The 21,545-nt window shown below is 40.9% G+C and overlaps 1 protein-coding gene across 20 annotated transcripts in view; it reads left to right on the top strand.

The window, feature by feature from the left end:
- PROM1 (prominin 1) overlaps positions 1-21,545 on the top strand; it is a 151,802-nt gene that overhangs the window by 71,755 nt on the left and 58,502 nt on the right. For 13 of the 20 annotated variants that reach the window (XM_055385708.2, XM_055385696.2, XM_031010328.3 and 10 more), the window contains 3 exons: positions 9,540-9,595; positions 12,788-12,814; positions 15,042-15,247. In XM_055385708.2, the coding sequence (XP_055241683.2) occupies positions 9,540-9,595; positions 12,788-12,814; positions 15,042-15,247 (289 nt within the window). The remainder of the gene's footprint in view (positions 1-9,539; positions 9,596-12,787; positions 12,815-15,041; positions 15,248-21,545) is intronic. The other 7 variants (XM_004038471.5, XM_055385710.2, XM_055385711.2 and 4 more) reach the window with 1 other exon arrangement.

Genomic DNA, 21,545 nt, shown 5'->3' with positions numbered 1-21,545 from the left:
AAGGGAGACCTCCCTCTCCAGGGTACTTTGTTATATTTGTGGAGGCACCGGGGATACATTTGACACGTCTAATAAATACGGCTTGGCTTCTAAAAGTCTGAAGCTTCAATCCTTTTATCAAAAACCAAACTGAACAGTTTAGTCATGTGGATGTGAGGATTTGAAGGGTTTAATGAAAGTGCTCTGAGAAACTGAAAAGTACAGCCCTGTTGTAGCAGAAAATGGTTTTTCAATGCATATCACTCAGGTACTAAATTCAGACAGGCGCAGCTCAGCCATAGCATAAGGAAATAGGCTCAGTCAGGAAATTTGGTGAACTCCAGGACCCGAGGCCATCGTACTGTTTGGGTACCCCCAGAATCACTTATTTGGTCTCAGTTTCACCCATACCAGCCATGGGAAAATGTGAGCCCAGGAGCGGACAGATTGTGTTCACTTCATTATAAATAATGAACACATTTAACCAAATGCGAGTGCTGGAAGGTGGAGTTGATAAGTATATTTTTCAGAGAAGCCACACTTAACCCTTCAAGTGACAAACTTCTTTGGCTCTAGTATTTTCCATGGAAGTCTTTTCAAAAGACATTTATTTGAACTCAGGCCTTTGAATTGAGTGCACACCAAATATAAATCAACTTTTTAGGGGGGATGGTTAAGGATCCGCATTCAAGATCCTTGTCCTCAGAGACTATGTGTGGCCTCTTGCCCTTGTGCTCACTGGGCCCCGATTGCTGCCCTTTGCGTGGTAGGGGGCTCAGGTTGTCGGCAGTTGTCATTAATGATAGTTCCTCTACCTGCTCTGAAACACAGCTGCTCAGAGATGTTCCGCTCCAGCACCTATGAGGTATAACCATCCAGCAGGAGCAATAGCTGGCTGGGGTGGAGTTAGGCCAGGCTATAGTAGATGATGACACAAACAAACCTTAATCTAGTGTTGCTGCTAAAAGTATTTTATAGATGTTGTTAACATCTACAACTAGTTTAACGAAACTAATTGTAACAAAACTAATTGCGATGAAACTAATTGCAACCTTTAAATGAACGGCAGTACCGGCCGGACACTGTAAGTACCTGCCGGGCATGGTGGCTCATACCTGTAATTCCAGCACTTTGGGAGGCTGAGGCAGGCAGATCACTTGAAGTCAGGAGTTCTAGACTAGCCTGGCTAACATGGTGAAATCCCATCCCTACTGAAAATACAAAAATCAGCCAGGTGTGGTGGCATGCACCTGTAATCCCAGTTACTTGGGAGGCTGAGGCAGGAGAATCCCTTGAATCCAGGAGGCAGAGGTTACAGTGAGCTGAGATTGCCCCACTGTACTCTAGCCTGGGCGACAGAGACTCTCTCTCTCTCAAAAAAAGAAAGGCAGTACCCTTGATAAAGTGGGTGGGCCTCATCCAATCAGTTGAAAGGCCTCAAGAGGAAAAACTGAGGTTTCCTGAGGAGGAAGAAATCCTGCCTCAAGACTGTAGCGTCCACTCCTACCTGAGTTTACAGCCTGCCAGCCTGTTCTACAGATCTCAGACTTGCGAGGTCCCACAATTCCTTAGAATAAGTCTCTGAATATCTATATTACTGTCTCCTATTGGCTCTGTCTCTCTAGGGAACCATGACAGACACAGGCAGTTATTCCCAGTGTTTGGGAATGAGGGTGGGAAGGAGTGCGTGGTTGGATGAGGGCCTAGCCCTCTGCCTATTCTAGTCACTGAAGAATCAAATGAGCAAGGTCACCTGTGTCTTGAGGCAGAGTCTGTGATGACTGAGTGCTGTCTCTGAAGTACCCACTCTGTGTAGACAGTGTGATTCCGTGAGTCGATGGGGTCATTCTTGTCTCCCTCGAGCTTGTGATTTGGAGCTGAAGTGACTGGCTTTGCACCAGATAAGAGGCAAATGCATGTGTATTTGTATGTCTTAAATAAGTTAAAATAAAATATCTAAGGGTTGTTTTCCTTCTTTTTCTTTTCCAATCAACCTAACAGAAGTGATTATATCTCCTACGCTGATTCAATGTAGATTTAAACATTTTCAGGCAACGAATTGGCTCCTTAAACATTGTTTTCCTTGATGAAAGGTAAATTGAGTCAAGCTATGCAAATAACTAGACATTTCTGAATTTGTTTAAAGTCATGAGGTATTTTCCTATCTAAAGAAGACAAATTTTCATTTTGGAAAATGGAATCAGGAAGTTCTAAAGCATAAAAACAAAACCCAGCGGGCCTAGCCCAATGAGGGAAGACAAGACTCAGAGGGAGAGTTACCTCTGTTTGTAATTTAAGATCCCTTCCATATGGGAACCCTGGAGAAAGTGCTGGTGGCCACATATAAACCATGTAAATGTTTATATTTTCACCAACTGGCTCTGCCTCTTGAGTTAAATCTGCATTCTCCTCCAGAAAGGGCAGGCTGGACCCAGAAGCTGGTGCTCCCAGCTCATTTTACCAGCCATTTGTACTCATAACTCTTAGAGATTCTACCGAGATCTTAAGCCAACTTAGCCTTGACCCCTATCTGATGCGCTATTCCCAGGATAGCACTGTTACCTGAGAACATATTCCTTAAGTATTTTGGCAGTAGAGACTTGTTTGAATTGGTGGTTTAAACTGGTTATGAACATGTGTTTTGTAGATCAGGACAATTCAGTTGGTAGGCTTATTGGATGTGTCTCAGGCCTGGGATGACTCTCCAAGCTTTGTAGACCATGAATGAGAAGCAGGCGGGAAGAGTGATTCATCTGAGCTATACTCCACTGTGTTTGGTCATGATTTTTATGAGTGCAAGTACCTTTTCATGCATTCTCTTTTATGAATACAGGAATTCATATATTTCAGTGAAGATGTTTTAAAAATCTCAGTGTATGTGGGGGCTGGTCTATAAGCTTCAGTGAGTCTCTACATGTGTCATGTGTATGTTTACTTTCTGCTGAAAAAAAAGTTTTGTTTTGTTTTTTCTCATTCTTTGTTTAGTCAAAGCTGACAGGATAGGCTACTGGTAGAGGAGGCGCGTAGCTAGAAAACGTTGGGGGTCTTAATTCGGTAAGGTGTGTTTTATTAGGGTAAGTAACACCCTTTGCTAAGAGAAACAAGCCCAAATCTCAGTACAAAATGTTTGTGGTTCACTGCTCAGTCCAACATAGAGGCTGCCGTGAGTTGGGTGGTGTGGTCTGGGGACTGCGGCTCGCTCTACCTAACGGTTCTGCCAGCCGCTTGGGCTTCGGAATTCTCCACTGGATCCTCTGTATTTGGCTGAGAGAAGAATAAAGAGGGCAAACATGCAGGGTCTTTGGGGAGGTTTCAGAGGCCAGGCCTGGAAGTGGTGTGAGTGTGTGTCCATCTGTGTTCCGCTGGCCAGAACTCAAGTCCCCTGATCCCTCTTAGCTGCAAAAGAGCTGGGGAATAGAGTCGGGCTGTGGGTCAAGGAGGAAGAGGCAACACACAGATGGCACGGGACACTTTCATTCTGTGCCACTTGCTGAGGGCCGGCAGGGAAGAGTGGAGTGTTGAAGGCCGTGGGATCCCAGAGTAGAGGTGGGAGAGGCTAACATGTCTCTTAGCATCTGTAGTGCTCCGTATATTATATACCAGGCACTGCGCTGGACACTTTTCTTGGGGCAAGATGCCTCTCGATCTTCCATAGCCTGTGTACTGCCAGCACAGCCAGAGACTTACCACTTTTTGAACCGTGTAGATTTGTGTTTTTTCTGGGCTTGTCAGTTCTACTTGGTTTGCCTACTTCCCCCTGTCCCCTCAGGAATTTTGTCTAGATAGGGGCAAGTTGTGAAATTTATTTGGAAGTGCCTGCAGAAAGTCTTACGTGCCGGGAAAGAAACAATTATAGTTGCATTTTAATTAGTATTTAATTTACAAAAATGATGCATGTACAAACCTAGTTTCTGCAAGTCTCTAAATTGAATATTATTTTATTCTGTGTCTTTTTGGAAAATATGAATAATCTCTTTCACTTGAACAGTGTTGTTTTAGTGTATGGGTTAACATATTAAATCCTTCTTAGCACAGAGCCACGTGCGAGACCCCCTGAACTATGTGTGTTTAAGATGGGGCCACCAAAGGCAAAAGAGGGACCCTGTGGTCTCTCCGCAGAGAGGCACTTAACACTATTTATGCTCTTAATTAATCACATTTCTAAGTAAACACAAGTGCCCAAGCAAGCTGACTTACAGACACTATCAGCAAAATCTTTCCAAGAGCACTTAAGCTTGGCACAAATCTGATAAATCTACTGCAAACAACAGGGGATTTTAAGTTCTCTATTCATTTTACAAGAGAACATTATAGGGATGGAATTTCACTAGGCCCAGCTTGGGCCAGAATCTACATATGTATTCAGAGAAGCCAGTTTGGGAACAGAAATATCTTAGTCAAAGATGAGTTTTGACTCACATAAAGAAGACGGATCTGTTATAATATATGGGTCCTGCACAAGGCACGTTTCTTATTTTAGCTTACTTCCGTGGCTCAGACATCACAAAACTCATAAATGTGCTGCACACATACGCACGCAGCCTGTTGGAGAAGCTCCTGCTGCATGTCCTGTTGAAGTGTAGTGAGAAAGTGCAAGAGAATCCCACGAAGCTAAGACATCCTGCCAGCGCTGTCCCCTGACCTGGGGGGTGTGTGAGAGGGAGACAGACAGAGAGGCCCTGAGTTCCAGAACTCATTTCTGCAGACTTGGCTGCTGGCCACTGAAGGTCCATACTGAAGTTCACAGGGCTGCTCACTCCCAGGCCACACACCCTGGAGAGGCTGGCAGTCAGAGCTATGGACAGAGCAATGGATGGAGAGGCGCAGAACCACATCCCAGACAGCGTCATGGGGCAACCCGTGTGCTCTCAAGAGCAGGCTCCCCTTGTTTTCTGTACTTTTGGGCTACAGTACGCATCCCTGCCACCTTCTCAGCACGTGCAGTCCAGAAAAATATCCATTCAAAGTGGGGCTCCCGTGGTGCTGCCAGGGCTGGTTCTCATGTGGGGCTTCAATTCTCAGTCTCTTGCCTTCCGCTTGGAGGACTGTGGCAGTGACTCCAGACCAACGTCCTTTCCGGCAGGGGCCTGGTGAAGGGCGGTGTTAGTGAGCATTTCTCCCCCAAAAAAGCCAAGGCTTAGCTGGGTGTGGTGTGCATGCCTGTGGTCCCAGCTACTCTGGAGGCTGAGGCCAGGAGTTTGAGGCTGCAGTGAGCTATGATGGCACCACTGCACTCCAGCCTGGGTGACAGAATGAGATCCCATCTCTATGAAGCAAACAAAACAAACAAAAAGCAAGAAAAGCCAAGACTTGAGTCTGTTGAGTCTGTCTCTCACTGGCTGCAGCTGGATTATCTGTTGACTCCTAAACCAAGTTATAGGGTTTGGTGGATATGTTACTTGGCTCAGACCAGAAGGTCTCACTCACACACTGTGGGTCTCAGATCCTCTTTAACTCTTAAAAATTATTCAGGGCCCCAGAGAGATTTTGTTTATCAATATTTATCATATTTGAAGATAAAATGGAGAGCACCTTAACATATATTTGTCAATTCATTTAAAAAGAACGATAATAAACCCTTTCCATAAATAACTTAATTTTGTTAAAAATAACTATAGTTTCCAAAAGCAAAAATCATGAGAAGAGTGGCATTGGTTTTTGCATTTTTGCAAATCTCTTGAACATCTGGCTTAGTGCAAGTCAGCTGGATTTTCATATCTGTATCTGGGTTGGTCCTGTTGAGGTACTGGGTGTTAGCTCCGTTGATGTATAGAGTGAACGTCTGCTCTCACTGAGATAGGTAGTTGTAAAAGAGAGAAGTACTTTAGTAGTCTTTTCAGATAATTGTGGATATTTTTCTTTAATACCACACTAAAACTGTGCAAGTGCTAGTTTTTAAAGGTTATTTGCAATGTGGAATCTGGAACCATGTGAATTAATTTTTTATAGTTTGATCTATTAACAGCCACTGGTCTGTCTTCCACTGTATTTATTTATTAAAAAAATTTAAATTTGTATAAATTTATGGGGTACAAGTGTAATTTTGTGATGTGGATAGAGCACATAGTTGTGAAGTCAGGGCTTCTAGAGTATCCGTCACCTGAATAACGTACACCGTACCCATTAAGTAATTTTTAATCATCTACCCTCCTCCCACCTCCTTGTCTTCCACTTTGAATGGATCTTTTTCCACGCAGGATTTTGTGACATGATGCATGAATCTTTTGGAAAATATTCGTTCACTGAGTTTTGCACATCTCCCAATTGTGGACATATTTCATTTTATAGTATCAAAAATTCTTTAATATCCTTACTGATCACGTTAGAAAGGCATAAGTACTGGAATGCTGTCAAGCTCATGGTGGTGGATACGCGCTTTGCAAAATTCTGATTTTTGCTTGAAAGCTGTAGTTTTATCATTGGCAACAAATCCTGTCAGTGGCTTCTTAAACTTGCAAGCTCCACTTCTTTCATTTCAGAGAAAATGCTGGCCAGGCACGGTGGCTCACGCCTGTAACCCCAGTGCTTTGGGAGGCCAAGGTGAGAGGATCGTTTGAAGCCGGGGGTTTAAGACTAGCCTGGGCAACATTGTGAGACACCATCTCTACAAAAAAGCAAATTAAAAAGTTATATGTGCATGGTGGCGTGCACTTGTAGTCCTAGCTATGCAGGAGGCTGAGGGGAGAGGGGAGGATAACTTGAGTCCAGGAGTTCGAGCCTGCAGTGAACCACGATTAAGGGCTGAGATTGGGTATATCTAAGTCTGAATAGTCACAATTTGTCTCTCAGCCTTTCTTATTTTTATATATTTATTTATTTATTTATTTATTTATTTGAGGCAGGGTCTCGATCTGTCACCCGAGCTGGAGTGCAGTGGCATAACTGTGGCTTACTTGAACTCCTGGGCTCAAATGATCCTTCTACTTCAGCCTCCCACTACAGGTCCATGCCCCCACACTTGACTAATGTGGGGTCTCACTATGTTACCCAGTTGCCCAGGCTGGTCTCAAACTCCTGGGCTCAAGCAATCCTCTGTCCTTGGCCTCCCACCGTGCTAGGATGACAGGTGTGAGCCACCGTGCCTGGCCATCAACTTTTCTTCCAAGTAAAGATGGTGTTCCATGAAAACTGTGGCTAGTTGAGCTCACAACTTAAAACACTTGCACAAATGCTTTTTGCACATTATACTTTGATGTGTATGAAAGAGCTTTATGTGTAGTTACCTTTTTTTTTTTACACAGGATAATAAAAAGAGCTGTACTCATAGGTTGAAATTTAATAAAAATAATTTTTAATGCTTTATCAAGAGCCTTCTGAAGTGTAACTGACTATTGAACATGAATGCCTGATGGCAGAGAATATAATGAGTATCAGCTGCAATCTTGATTTGTGCCAAATCACCTGCATTCTTATCTACCACCACCTTTGCACCCTAGTGCAAATGTCAACACAACAAAAAAAGCAATTAACATCTTGTGTTTTGACCTCATGGACACCCTGAACATGTCTTGGGGATTCCCACAGCCCATGCTTGGAGACTGCTGCTTCAGACCCGTGAGGATCTACCTTTGAGGTGCTGGGCTCACAGCTTCCCCAGTCCACGTGGCCTGAGAGGATGGAAGAAGCAGTTCCCCAAAAGAAATCCAAAGTTTTTCATTTTGTTTTTGTTTGTTTGCTTTGTTTTGTAAGGGAAAAAAAAAAGTGAATGGATATTGGATGGCCAAAATAACAATCTTCCACACTGCACTTACCATGGATACTGTTCTGTAATCTCCATGCCCTAAATTCGTTCATATAACAATAGCAGGTATATACCATGTGCCCACTGTGTGCCAGGCCCGGTGCTGTTTTATTTATAAATGTTTTCTCACTTCACCCTAAGTGGTCCTTTGAGAGTAGAGACATCTTATTTTGCACATGAGCATGTTAGTAGCAGTTATTCACCTAAGATTAGACACCCAGTTAAGTGGTGGAGCTTGGATTCCCTTCTACGTCGTTACTAGATCAAGATCCCAAATTGCAACATATTATGCTGTGCAGCTAAGTATATTTTAATAAATAGATGATTTCTCAGTTTTTAAATCAACAGTAGACTCTTTCATTCAATGAAATTTTAAACAATGAAATTTTAAAGCCTGATCTGTAAAACAGACCAAAGCAATGCTGACTGGTTGAAGGGGGAGGTAGCCTGTGTTATCGGAAGGGGATTAGACAGCCTCAGTGTCCCTCTGGTCCTTGGGCAGCCCGCGAGGTACTGTGAAGAAACTATTCGGGTTCCCTGGGTACATATCAGTTTGAAAATCTCTGTTTCTGCAGCATAATCTTTAAACATCAGCCCATATAGTTGTTTTGCGGAAAGCCTTGTGGGAAAGTGGCTTGCTTTGTTTTCCTGTATGTTAATCTGAACTTTTTGGCATCAAAAAAGGAGTTGATGTAGGGTTTCGTTTGCCCCCGCATTAGTACATTTCAGGCGTGATGGATATAGCGATAGCACTGCAGAAGCTCCTTCCTGGAGTGAGAGAGAGTGTACAGGTGGCGGGAAGGCACCCGCACAGGAGAAGGAAGACCTGAGCCTTGGTCTGGCCTCCTCACGAATCACTATGTCACCCTCTCTGTCCATGTCTCGGTTGTCTCATATCATTCTTAGATGGCTGCTCAGGGTTAAGAGGTGGCTCTTAATCTTTTTTGGTCCCAGGCCTATGTGAGAATTTGCAAATACTCTAAATGGGTATTTATGGAAAAGTTCCAGTTTGCATTGCATAGGTTTTTGTGCACTGCTTGGAGACAGGAAGAGAAGGATTTCCCATGTTAAGAACTCGAGTTGGGTTAATTTTTTTTTTTTTTGACAGAGTCTGGAGTGCAGTGGCGCGATTTCGGCTCACTGCAACCTCCACCTCCCGGGTTCAAGTGATCCTCCCATCTCAGCCTCCCAAGTAGCTGGGATTACAGGCATGCGCCACCACGCCTGGCTAATTTTTGTATTTTTAGTAGAGACGGAGTTTCACCATGTTGAGCAGGCTTGTCTTGAACTCCTGGCCTCGGGTGATCCGCCTGCCTCTGTGTCCCAAAGTGCTGGGATTACAGGTGTGAGCCACGGCGTCCTGCCAGGTTGAGTTAATTTTAAGATTCCTTTCAGCCATTCCTTTGTAAAATATTAATATTAGGCAAATGTGGAATTATTGAACAATAAATTTCATTTGTGTTTCCAGATAATTAAGAATTAGCAATTTCAGCAAAATTTTTATAAGTGATTATTAATAAGCTGTATGCAGTTTGCTGGTAAATATTAAGGTGTATTATGATAAATTACTAACTTAAAAATAACAACTCTCTAATTCTGTCACTGACAAAATAGTAAATCAGAAGTATTTGTCTTCTATTCTTGGCTTCTGGCTAGAGGTCATTAATTATTTACCTACATTAAGAAATAAGAATAAAATTATAAGAACAATAGAAATATAGGTATAATAATTTGTAAGCATATAAAGACCTTTTTCTAAATATGCATTTTATAATTTTACTGAAAAAATAATATTGCTATTTTGTGGCTTTTTTTCCAGATACTTTGAGAAAAGTCATACAGAAGGCATATGAATCCAAAATTGATTATGACAAGGTAATTTTTCATTGGTGTATTTATTATTAAAAATACGAAGTATGAGAAAAATTTTGGCTGACTTGAAAGTAAATCTTTAAATAACCAGTTATTCAATCTGCAATTTTAGTAACCTTTTTTGACTAAGAACTTTCATGGAATATTGAACCACCTTACAAATCCCATTTGAATCATAGCAGAAAGTTCAAAAGTGGCATTCGAAGAAAACCTTTCAAGTTGTATGTTACTTAAAAATTAAAAACTAAGGCTGGGCGTGGTGGCTCACGCCTGTAATCCCAGCACTTTGGTAGGCTGAGGCGGGCAGATCACCAGGTCAGGAGTTCGAGACCAGCCTGGCCAATATGGTAAAACTCCGTCCCTACTAAAAATACAAAAATTAGCCGGGCGTGGTGGCACTCGCCTGTAGTCCCAGGTACTTGGGAGGCTGAGGCAGGAGAATTGCTTGAACCCAGGAGGCAGAGGTTGCAGTGAGCCGAGATGGTGCCATTGTACTCCAGCCTGGGTGACAGAGTGAGACTCCATCTCAAAATAAATAAACAAATAAATAAATAAAAACTAAAATTTCTTCAAAAAGAAATATTACGCTACTTTTCTTTTAGCTGAGGGATGAGAACTCCCTCATTAAGTAGAATTGTTTGAAAATTCCTAGAGATGGTGACTGTGTACTCTGTTATAAAACATCATTTGTTAAAAAGTAGCTTTGCATTTGTATAAGGTGTATGAAGCTCCTGCTGTGTGAGGACATGGCTAGAAATGAAGGAAGGTGGAGATAAGGATGATAGCCTTTGGTCTCAAGAGGCTAGAAGACAGATAGCAGGGACCTTATCTAGTTAATGTAACAAGGATCATACAAGGGCAGAGCTGGTGGGATGGGTGGGTGCTCTGCTTACATTCTAGGCTTCAGAACCATGTGAACAAAGAGGTCAAGGTATGAAAGAAGCAGGCCCCTGGCCAGAGGGAGAGAAAAAAAGGTAAGTTGGGGCCTGATCCTGGGAGGGCCTTGAACGCCTCTCTTGAGTGAATCCATAGTATTTTCAGAAAGTATCAAGGCTCCTTGCATTTTTCTGCTTATTACCCAAGTTGCTGCCAATGCACTCCTCTGCGACTGCCTACCTAAACAGGAGAATGGTCTTTCGATTTTGGTGTGTTATGAGTGTAGGTTGCCCATGAAGCAAACAGACAAAAGTGTGTAGCACTGAATGTAAGGTAATAAAAATTAGTTAAATGTGTTGGCCAGGTTCTCAGTCGTTCTCGGTAAGTAAAGCACTTTGTTCCTTCCTTTCCTGGTTTGAAGGCGGTTATCAGGCTACCAGTAAGCAGATGTATAGGTGGACGTTTTTTACTGGCCTGCACAACAAATCTGAATGCTAGTGTTTCCTGCATGGGAGAAGGCAGTTCCCTTTTGCCCAGTGAATTGTTACCTCAGATACGGTAGTTACAAATGGCCTTATCATATTCTTAACTTGCAAGAAAATTATACTCCAGAGAAAAGTAAATGCAGAAGCTGAAGAGGAAAGCCTTATCTAGAGGCTGTTTACGTTCAGCAAGGGAAGACTGTGTGGAAGATGAACTGAGCTGTTCCCAGGGCTCACAGCCTTCCCCAGCACCGTGGAAAGCATTTTCATTCCTCAGTGCCACAGGCTTCATTTATATCTCCCAAACGTGATTGCCACGTCGGCCTGCATCTCTGGGGGGAAGAAAATGACAGTTGCTTTTATATTTATATTCAAAATTAGCATAACATGCTTAGCCAGCCCGAATGCCAACCAAGGAATGGGAGTAGGGGCAGTGCTTCAGTGGGATCCGGGACTTGGAGAACTAGGTCCTGAGACCCTTAGGTGGCCTTGAGGAACTTGTGAGTCTGAGCTGGAGCTGGGCTGCCACCGTCCCTGGCAGGGTCTTTGTGCTTGACTTGGTATTAGATTTGGCAGTCCCATAACCTTGGTTTATACCCCTGGCTCCTGCTCTCTTTCCTTGCCTTTGCAAATGAATAAAAACTCTGGGTGGGGGTGCAGTGGAATGAAGATGCAGAACTGAGCCCACATGAATGAGCTGAATCCTACTCTAGATGTGGAACTGGACCATGCTTTCTACCATTATCCAAAGAAAGAGGTTAATTAAACAAAGGCACCAAAGGATCCAGGCCACATCTAGAGGAGGGCTTTCTGACTAGATTTAGTCTGATAAAGGCTGAGTGTGTTGGGTTGGTTCCCCCTGAAGCAGACCCTACACCAATGACTCCAGGGCAAGTCGTTTATTTGGGAGGCTCAGGGAACACAGATTCCTGGTCTTACCCATATCTTCTGACTCATGTGCTGTAGCAGAGGAGCCCGGGAGTCAGTGTTTTTCTTTAACACACACTGTGAGGTGCTTCTTTATGTCTGGTGAGCTTGGGAGCTTGTGCCCTGGTTGGTAACAAGCCTGCATGCCCCTTCCCCAAGAAAGGGAGACCGGGATCATTTAAAATGCCCTGTGTGACCCCAGAGGCAGGTATATCTGAACTGCCCCCGAGTCCCAGTATTTTGGATGCCTCATTTAAAAGTGATTCCCATCACAAATGGTGTTCCCTCAGATCTGTGAAGATCTGCCAGCTGAGGCAATAGTTTCTACACTTTTAGATTTCCTGGACCAGAATATTTCAAAAAAGTGATCTAGAAAATGACATAGAGCCACCTAATTTTATTTTGCCACAAAAGGACATTTAAAATCAAACATTGAGATGTTTGGAATAAAAATGGTGGGAATCTGTTGATCGCTTTAAGCATGGGAATAACACCATCAGATTTTTATTTTAGAAAAGGGCACTTGGGAAGATGCTGCCGTTGGTTCTGGAGTTCTCAGATCTGATTCTCTATTTTATGAAGATCACATGGTTAGTGTGTTACGCATTTGTAACTTCCCCTCTAATTCTCCTTTGCGTAACCGATTAGCATACGGATTAAGAACCTTTTGGGAAATCCAAATGTAAATGCAAATGTAAATTTCAGAACTCAAAGCAACTTAAAACACTGTTTCTTGAATTCACACTCAAGTTTTATATTCCTTTCTCATGTTTATCCTTCTATCACCCGATTTCCTCCTTGTGGGATATGAATGTTCTTGGTTATGGTTGATCACTCATAACTTTTTCTGTCTGTTTTCTTGATGCATGCTGCCTCTGCCAAAATTCCTCACCTGCGTTGACTTCTACAGCCAGAAACTGTAATCTTAGGTCTAAAGGTAAAGTCCTTGTCTGCTATTTCAAGTTGCTCTTGGAAAGCCTTTCTGTTCTTCACTGTCATCCTCACTGTGAAGATTTTTAAATGATCCGTTTCATTTCTGTTTTTGCCATCACTTTTAACCTTCTCTTTTAAGAAAGATATCTCTGTAATATTTAGATGTTGACATCTAATGTCAACAAAGCACTGGAAGATCTTGGTGTATCAAAAAACAGTTTAAGTAGTGACAGGCCTTCGTCTAGTCGGCCTAGAAGTGAACTCTTGAAATGCCCTATCTTGTTCCTGATACTGCCTGATATTTAGTCAGTAACATTAGAAAGGCTGTGTTATCAAATGTACAAGTTGTATTTAAAGCTAAAATTAGTGCATTTAAAACATTTCAATATATCTTCTCTCCTGGGTTTTGGTTCAGTGTCTCCTGGAATTCAGATAGAATTTACATTTCTTTAGTAAACAATTTAGAATATTTGCTGAGAAATGATGGAAGAATACGTAAGTAAGAATTTGGAATGTCTGGGCTGGTTTCTTAACTGACAAGTGATATTGGTCCTCGAGGAAGGGTTAAGTCCCCTAATAATGCCTCTTCGTGGACATGGGATGGGGGTTAGCTTAAGCGTGAGCACATACTTGATGAACGCAGCAAGATTCAGCCACTTTTTTTTTTAAGCAATTTAATTTTAATATGGAAGTAGATAATATTCAAGTGCCAGATGCACCAGATTTACTAGTCTTGAGCATTTGCTCATAGAGTTAACTACCATTTATTGAATATCTACTGTGTGCTGGACACTTGGCTAGTTGTTTTCACATTCAGTCATTTAGTTATTTGTCCCTCACAATATGTTTATGAAGTTAATGCTAATGTGACACCATCCACTTTAGGGACCTGGAAGCCCCCTGCTGAGATGTAAAGCAGGTCTCTCCTCCAAGACATCACATTTGCTCCCAGGAACAAGACTCGTGTTTTATTTTCCTTTGCTCAGCTTGGCTTCAGAATTCGCAGCTGTCTAGATTGTCCATTTAGTTGCAAACTGCCAACTTGCAATTTTCTGCCATTCTTTAGAAATATAAGCAGCTACATGCATGAATTGGAATGACATCAAGTTTCATCATCTAGTTGCATTAATTTTCGTTTATCCCGGAATAAAGTCAGCAGTGATTATGAAAATATGTTTAGGTCACATGATTGTATCTAGAAATTGTGCTGTTCCTAGGAACTCAGGAACTGTCTGAGACACGGACTGCCAAGGGCGGTCCTTCACTGTGGATCTGGCTCCTGGGCGTGGCATGAGAGGCACCTTTGTTAAGTGTCTACTCAGTACTTGGTCCTTTGTCACATTATTTCTAATCATGCATTATCTCTAATTTTCACAATGACTTGACAAGGTACGTATTATTATTTCCAGTGTATCAGAGGAGGAACCTTGTGACTGGCCTGTGTTTAACGTGCCTGACTTAGAGTCTGAGCCTTTTTTCTAAATTAAGATACATTCCAGATTCTTGAGTAATTGTTTGCCAGCCAATCCAAAGTGCTTTGAATCTTTAACTTCTATTTGTGCAGTGTGTAAAGCACCTTATATGTAGATTGTTATGCAAGTACTCCTGCCAAGATTTATTGATCCATTTAAAAACAAACAAAATACCTTTGGGGTTAAAATTAAACCATTTGCAGCTCAAACTAGCATTTAGACATCTTCCTAGGGGTTGAAAGACATCTTCCAGTAAGAACTTGGCCATGTATTTAATAACTCAATTCTCTGCTTCCTCTGTTTCAAAAAGGAGCTTCAAAATGGAAAAAAACCATATATATATATATATATATATATATATATATGTACACATTCAGATTCAACTAATGATGGCAGATAGGTTAAAAAAATGAAACATGGCCAGGTGCAGTGGCTTACACCTGTAATCCCAGCACTTTGGGAGGCTGAGGCAGGTAGATTGCTTGAGGCCAGGAGTTCAAGACAAGACCAGCCTGGACAACATGGTGAAACCCTGTCTCTACTAAAAATACAGTACTCGGGAGGCTGAGGCCCAAGAATTGCTTGAACCCAGGAGGCAGAGGTTGCAGTGAGCCGAGATCGTGCCACTGCACTCCAGCCTGGGCAACAGAGCGAGACCCTGTCTCAAAAAAAAAAAAAAAAAGAACTTTGTACACCATGGAATGTTCTACTTGTTATTTTGTGTTACAATATGTGCTGTTTCTTTTGTTTGAATTGCAGATTGTCTACTATGAAGCAGGGATTATTCTATGCTGTGTCCTGGGGCTGCTGTTTATTATTCTGATGCCTCTGGTGGGGTATTTCTTTTGTATGTGTCGTTGCTGTAACAAATGTGGTGGAGAAATGCACCAGCGACAGAAGGAAAATGGGCCCTTCCTGAGGAAATGCTTTGCAATCTCCCTCTTGGTGATTTGTATAATAATAAGGCAAGTACAATCTTGGACAACAACTGATTGTGTTTTAGGCTGATGAAGAGTGTCTCATATTTTTGTGGTTAAACCATGAGTTTAAAACTAAACAAAATAGCAACAATGAAAAAAAAAAACCCACCAAACAGAAAAGAGAGAACACAAGTGCTTGTCTAGAGTGATTCGAAAGGATCTCATTATCATCAGACATTAGCGTTGTAATGAAGCTGCCCCAGCTGAGCTGATGAGCCAGCCCTTTGGTATTTTTTTCCTCTTGAAGGTATCCTGAGAAATCTTGGACTGCAGAAAGGATTGACCTCCCAGCACAGCAGACTCCTCTTAATTAGCTATTTGCAGACAGGCAGCATGCAGAAAAGAGAGATGGATCTGCAAGTTGATTTGCTAGTTGAGTCCAAAGGAATCTTGATGGACAGATGCAGTCCCTGAATTTGGAAATTTGAAAATATTGTAGAATGCAACTGACTTTCTAATAATAAACTCAGTTTTCTTTTATGTGCTGTTAATCCGCTACCCTCCCTTAAGTCTGGAACACACTTCACGATTTAGGGTGTTCCTGCTGCAGTGTCTGCTGCTTTCAAAAGTTTTCCGGTTGACTGGCAGATCAGAAATACATTGCTTGTAAGATGACATTTTTTCGAATCCAAATTAGATTGCTCGTCTGAAGAACGTGCGCCACAACGGTGTTCCCTTGTTATGTTGCTTGGTTATTGTTCCACATTTCCTCATTCATTCCGCCACTGTTTCATGCAGCAGCAGAAATAAATGTGCCTATGACACGAAGGCACAGCAAGGGTTGGCCAACAGCATTCTCTTTGTTGTTTCTCCAAACACCACATGTGCTCAGTAACCGTAAGATTTTTTTCAAGTTTTAGTAAGGAAGTGATATTCAGGAATTTTAGCAGAAAACAGTAAGTCCTGTGAGTTGGAGTTCTAGCTGCAAACCCAAGAAGGAAAGCCTTTAAGTGTGGCCACCAGCAGGGGTCTGATAAGATGTGTATGGCTTAGGGTGACCACTCATCGGAATGCAGTGTACCCCATTGAAGAGGACTGGGCAGCTCTGGATTTGTTGATACCAGTCACCATGACAGATGAAGTGAAAAAAGCACGTTGCAGACCATGTGTAGAACATGGTAACTATGTTAAAAAAAAAAAAAAAAAGATCAGGAAGGAGACACAAGCACTGGGTCATATTTTAGAGCAGATGGGATGTGAAAGGGTTGACAAGAAACTGGCAACAGTGGTTGCCTCTGGAAAGGAAATTGAGGGTTGTGGAGGGGAAGGAAGGAAACTCATTTCTTGCTGTAGCTGGGCTTTTTGTCTCTTTTGGTTATGTACCAGGCTCGGGTATTACCTATTGAATTAACTTAACTAAAACTTGAACAGTGACAAAAAAATCTTCACAACGGACAAAGGCCAATGCATTACCACTTACTCCAGGGCAGTGACTATTTAAGCAAAGACATACTTTTGCTCATAATAGTGGAATAATCGACCTTAACTATATATGTGTGTAAACAAGACCCAAGTGAATGTGTTAGCTGACTTCATGCATTGTTGGTTAGCCTGAGAGTTACTTGTTTTGTCTCCATGACATTGGGGTGTGGGCATCTCTGCCTGTCAGTCTCTCTCTCTCTCTTTCTTTTCTTCCCTTTTCTCTTTTCTGTCTCTCCTTGCCTCTCTGTATTTTTCTGTCACTGTCTGTCTCTTCCTCTGTGTCTCCAAAAATCATTTGATCCTTACTGTTTTTTTCACATTTGATTTTGAGAGGCAGTTTGGGATCAGGTCAGTAGTGGTCATTCCAGATGTCCCTGTCTCTCTCTGCTTTGTATTTGATATACTCTAAGGAATGCACAGACTCCTAGTTATAGGGGTAGTTACCTCCTTTTCAGCTACCAGAAGAATCTCAGTTACAGCCCTGAAACCTGTCAAACCCACCGGGGATCCCTGGTGTGTTTTCTGTAAGCCTGAAACTTACACGCCGCATTTGTCTGGACACTTGCACAGCCATGTTTACCCGCTCCATACACCCTGGACCTCAAAGATGAAACTCGGATGTGAAAGCATCATCTGAAAATATTGCCCTTAGGGCTTCTAGTTAGAATGATTACTTCTTTAACAAGTTAATAATTTTCACTTGATGTCAATACATATAGTATAATTTCAGGAAAATTCTTTATTGAATGTAGTTATTTATTTACCTGAATAAGTGTTTACATGTGTAATAATCAGTTTCCAATATATTGGGTTTCTTTCTTTTTTTGAGACAGAATCTCGCTGTGTCACCCAGGCTGGAGTGCAGTGGCGCTATCACGGCTCACTCCAACCTCCGCCTCCCGGGTTCAAGTCATTCTTGTGCCTCAGCCTTCCTAGTAGCTGGGATTACAAGCATGCGCCACCAGGCCCGGCAAATTTTTGTATTTTTAGTAGAGACGGGGTTTCACCATGTTGGCCAGGCTGGTCTCAAACTCCTGGCCTCAAATGATCTGCCCTCCTCGACCTCCCAAAGTGCTAGGATTATAGGCGTGAGCCACCGTGCCTAGCCACTACAATGGGTTTCTTTTTCAAAATTGAACTTTTATTTGCATTACATATAGTTATGTGTTATGCATGTTATAGTTCACTCTCAGCTGATTGAGTTATTTACATTATGTTGAAAATGCCAAAATATATCAACAATAAAGCTACAAAGTAAAAAATAAACTTGGCTTCCATTTATATATAAAATGAAAGCTACCGTTTTGTTAATTCTTGAGAACTCAGACCTATCAAATCAATATATGTTTTTTTCTAAGTATATTTTAATTTAGAAAATTCTTTTTAAAAATGCATGCTGTGATTCTATACCCTCCTACACATTCAGTTAAAACAATTTTTTTCCCCACCCAAGTAAAACATTAATGTGAAAATTGTAATTTTAGATTTCAATATAATTAAACCAAAATTGATCAGCTGAGATTGTGACAAAACTAAAACTAATATGATTTCATATAGCACATTGAATTTATATATAAATTATAAATAGGCTTAAATAAGAGTAGTATGTGAATTTTTTTTTTCTCACTTTAAATTCTGATGAGAATTTAAGCTTCTTTGCCTTGAACTTTTTGATTTACGGTAGCTATTTTAATGGCTTCCTTTTGAAACCCCCACTGGTTTGCAAATACCTTAAACATCATGAGTTGCATAATACCTACATATTGTTTGCAAGTAATCCAAGCTAGGCAGGAGGATTAAAGACCTGGGGAAAGTTAAGATTTCTCTATTATGAGTAGCTAGACAGGAGAAGAAAGAATGTCAACAAAACCAGAAGATTAGATAAAAATAAGAAGGAAAAGAATGTCAACAAAATTGGAAGGCAGAAAGGGAAAGAAAGGAAGTGGAGGGAAAGATAGGAGAGTGGACTCTCTCTTGTTTAATGCAGGGCCTCTAGCTGACATTGACTTCAGTGGAGATGGGACACTATTGAGAAATAATCTTTGCATATGATTTTTAAAAAATTCTTTCAGAAACCCAGAGCAGTCCACCTGCCTTTTATTGGACTCAATTTCATTTTGTGGCTCAAAATGTTAAAATTAAATGCAGTTGGTTTTCAAGTTAGTTTTGAGCATCCTTTTTTATTTTAAAAAATGTAAATCTTTTCTTTAGGGGGTGAAGGGAAGACATAGGTGTTAAGGAGAAAGATGCCCTAGCAGATGTGCAATCTACGTGGGCATGTTCTTTCTCTGAGGGTTCCCAGAGGCAGCTGTGGAATGTGAGAATTCCGTAGACAGTGACATATGTTTATGCAGTCTGTTTGACCATCAGCACAAGATCGAATTTCCACCTCTCACTGTAGACTGTTAAGCAGATGTGTCTTACTCCAGAAAAAGCCAAGTTTCTTCTCCTTTCTTTCTTTTTGCTTGTCACCGCTGCATTTCTCATAAAGGTTATGGAAGGAAAAAAAAAACCATGACTTGACTTCCTTTGTATGTTTCTAAGTTTCTGAGTATGATAAGCCAGTCTTGCTAATAATTCCCATGGTGAATTGAATTCCAGGCATTTTCAGGAAGCTGGCTATTTTCAAAGTTCATTTTATACTAGGATGTGATTGCCAGTTCCTGAATGGGAGGCTACAAGGTTGTGGAAAAAAGATTGAGCTAGATGTAGCAGTCCTGAAAATCATGAAACTTTCTTCATGTGAATGAGGTCTGGTTACTACAGTTTAAATGTAATTTTTCTGTTTTTTAATAAGAGATCTGTTATAGACTGAAAGCATTTGTTTGGCTTTCTTTGGCTAATTTTATTAAATCAGTAGAAATTGATAAGAGCAATACAGTTACAAGTTTTAAAGAAAAGGTTTAAAAGTAAGGTTTAGCCTTACTCTGTAAAAAGCTTATTTACTTGTAAGTGTATATGTGAGAAAATTGGTTTTTCCATAATAAAATATGGAAGATGTAAGGCCATAAAAATAAAAATTCCTATCTTCTGCTAAAAATTCCAAGAGATTTTGTTGTACTACTTAAAAGCATATGTTTTAGATTGTTTAAAGGCATTTATGTCAAATGCCAGAGAACTGATATTCACTGAAATATGATTTCCTTTTTGTGTTAGGTAAATGTCTCTTAGTATCCTTATATTCTAATAATTGACTGGAGGTTGTTCAAATAAAAATATTTATTCACATACTTTTCTTTTTGCTCAAAAAATACACTGAACAACAGGGAGTGTCTAAATCAATACCTCAAAGCATAATTTCTTTGTTCTTTATTTGTGTTTGAATAGGTTTAAATTTGAGATTGCACATGGAGACCATCCGTTGGTCTGCATAGTATTTAAATTTTTTTTGTTAGTTGCTAATATTTAAAAATTGGGAGATTTCACATAAGAATCCAGATTCCCAGATTTTTGTGGATAATGGGAAGATACAGTAATATTTATCTGCCATCATGGTGGTGCTTTTGAGACCTGCAGATTTAGCTGCCCCTCCAGCCCATTTTTGATCTCCTAGCTCGCATGACCCCATGCTACCCAATTTTTCCTTAATGCTTTCTGCCTGCTTACCCAGGCATTAGAATTTAAATACAAAATTTACTTTGTGCATTAGTCTGAAAATCAGCTTTGAAAATCACTAACTTCTACTCTATAATTATACTTGTAGAGATTTTTTTTCTTTTTCTCTTTAATAATGGGGTCTTGCTATATTGCCCATGCTGGACTTGGAACTCCTGGGCTCAAGTGATTATCCCATCTCGGTGTCCCGAGTAGCTAGGATTACAGGCGTGTGCCACCACACCCAGCTTAGTAGAGTTTTTTAAAAAAATTATCAATGCTTTAATTTTAATTAGATCTATTATCGATTAGTGGAAATGTAGGTCTAAAATATGTAGCATTGAAATCGAGTGTTGTAGTGAAATGTTGTATTGCAATTCATTCACTGACTGATGATCTTGTGAGTAAGGACATTTATTCAATAAAGGCACAAAGACAGTTTCTGACTCACACTTAGACATACAGCCAGTCTTCTAAATAGCCCAAATGAAACCAAAGCTTGACCCCTAAACTCACCTTCATGGAGCACCCGGTGTAGACAAGACTGCATTATACAAAGTTAACAAAGAAGTAGTTTCCACCTCTTTTTAGGAAAATTAAACATAGATAAGAATAAAGACAAATTAGAGTGTGAAGTGAGACATATCCCATCAGAATTAAAGGGAGAGCCTCTGGGAGTTCAAGGCAAGGAGGTTCTTCTCCCTCTTGGGGATGGGTGGAGGGGTCAGTGAGGGTCAAGTGAAAGTGGACTTGGACTGGTGCTTTTCTCCCAAGTTCACTTTGACTTCTTATATCTGGAATCTGACGAGTGAATAAAATAATCTGGACATGCTGGGAAGAGAGAGCAAGAGTCCCCATTGTGAACATCAGGTATGTTCAGGTGGTGAGCCTGACTCGTCATGGTCTAGAATGTTTTGAATTTGGCATGGCAGCAAGCTCCAGGTGCATTGCTGACTCAACTTTTGTGTGTGTGTGTGTGTGTGTGTGTGTTTCTTCTTCACAAAACTCCAAAATCATTATTTTGAGTCATTTGACCTCTTTGGCATGAGTGCCTGATTTCATAACTCTTATTGCTATAGTGCATTGACTCCCAAAATACCAATGCAAATTTAGGACAAATTATAAGGCAGTCATTCCAAATGGGACAGAATATTGTTAATATTTATTTTATAAGATTACCATCAGAATTAACCCAAACTTAAAAATCTTAGAGAACGTGTACATCCAGTACTACTCTCCTTTACAGCTTGAGAAGCACTTATCTAAT

This window comes from Gorilla gorilla, chromosome 3 (genome assembly GCF_029281585.2).
Source record: "Gorilla gorilla gorilla isolate KB3781 chromosome 3, NHGRI_mGorGor1-v2.1_pri, whole genome shotgun sequence".
Classification (NCBI taxonomy): domain Eukaryota; kingdom Metazoa; phylum Chordata; class Mammalia; order Primates; family Hominidae; genus Gorilla; species Gorilla gorilla.
Note: the sequence above shows the minus strand (reverse complement) of the source record. Positions and strands in the feature narration are given on the sequence as shown.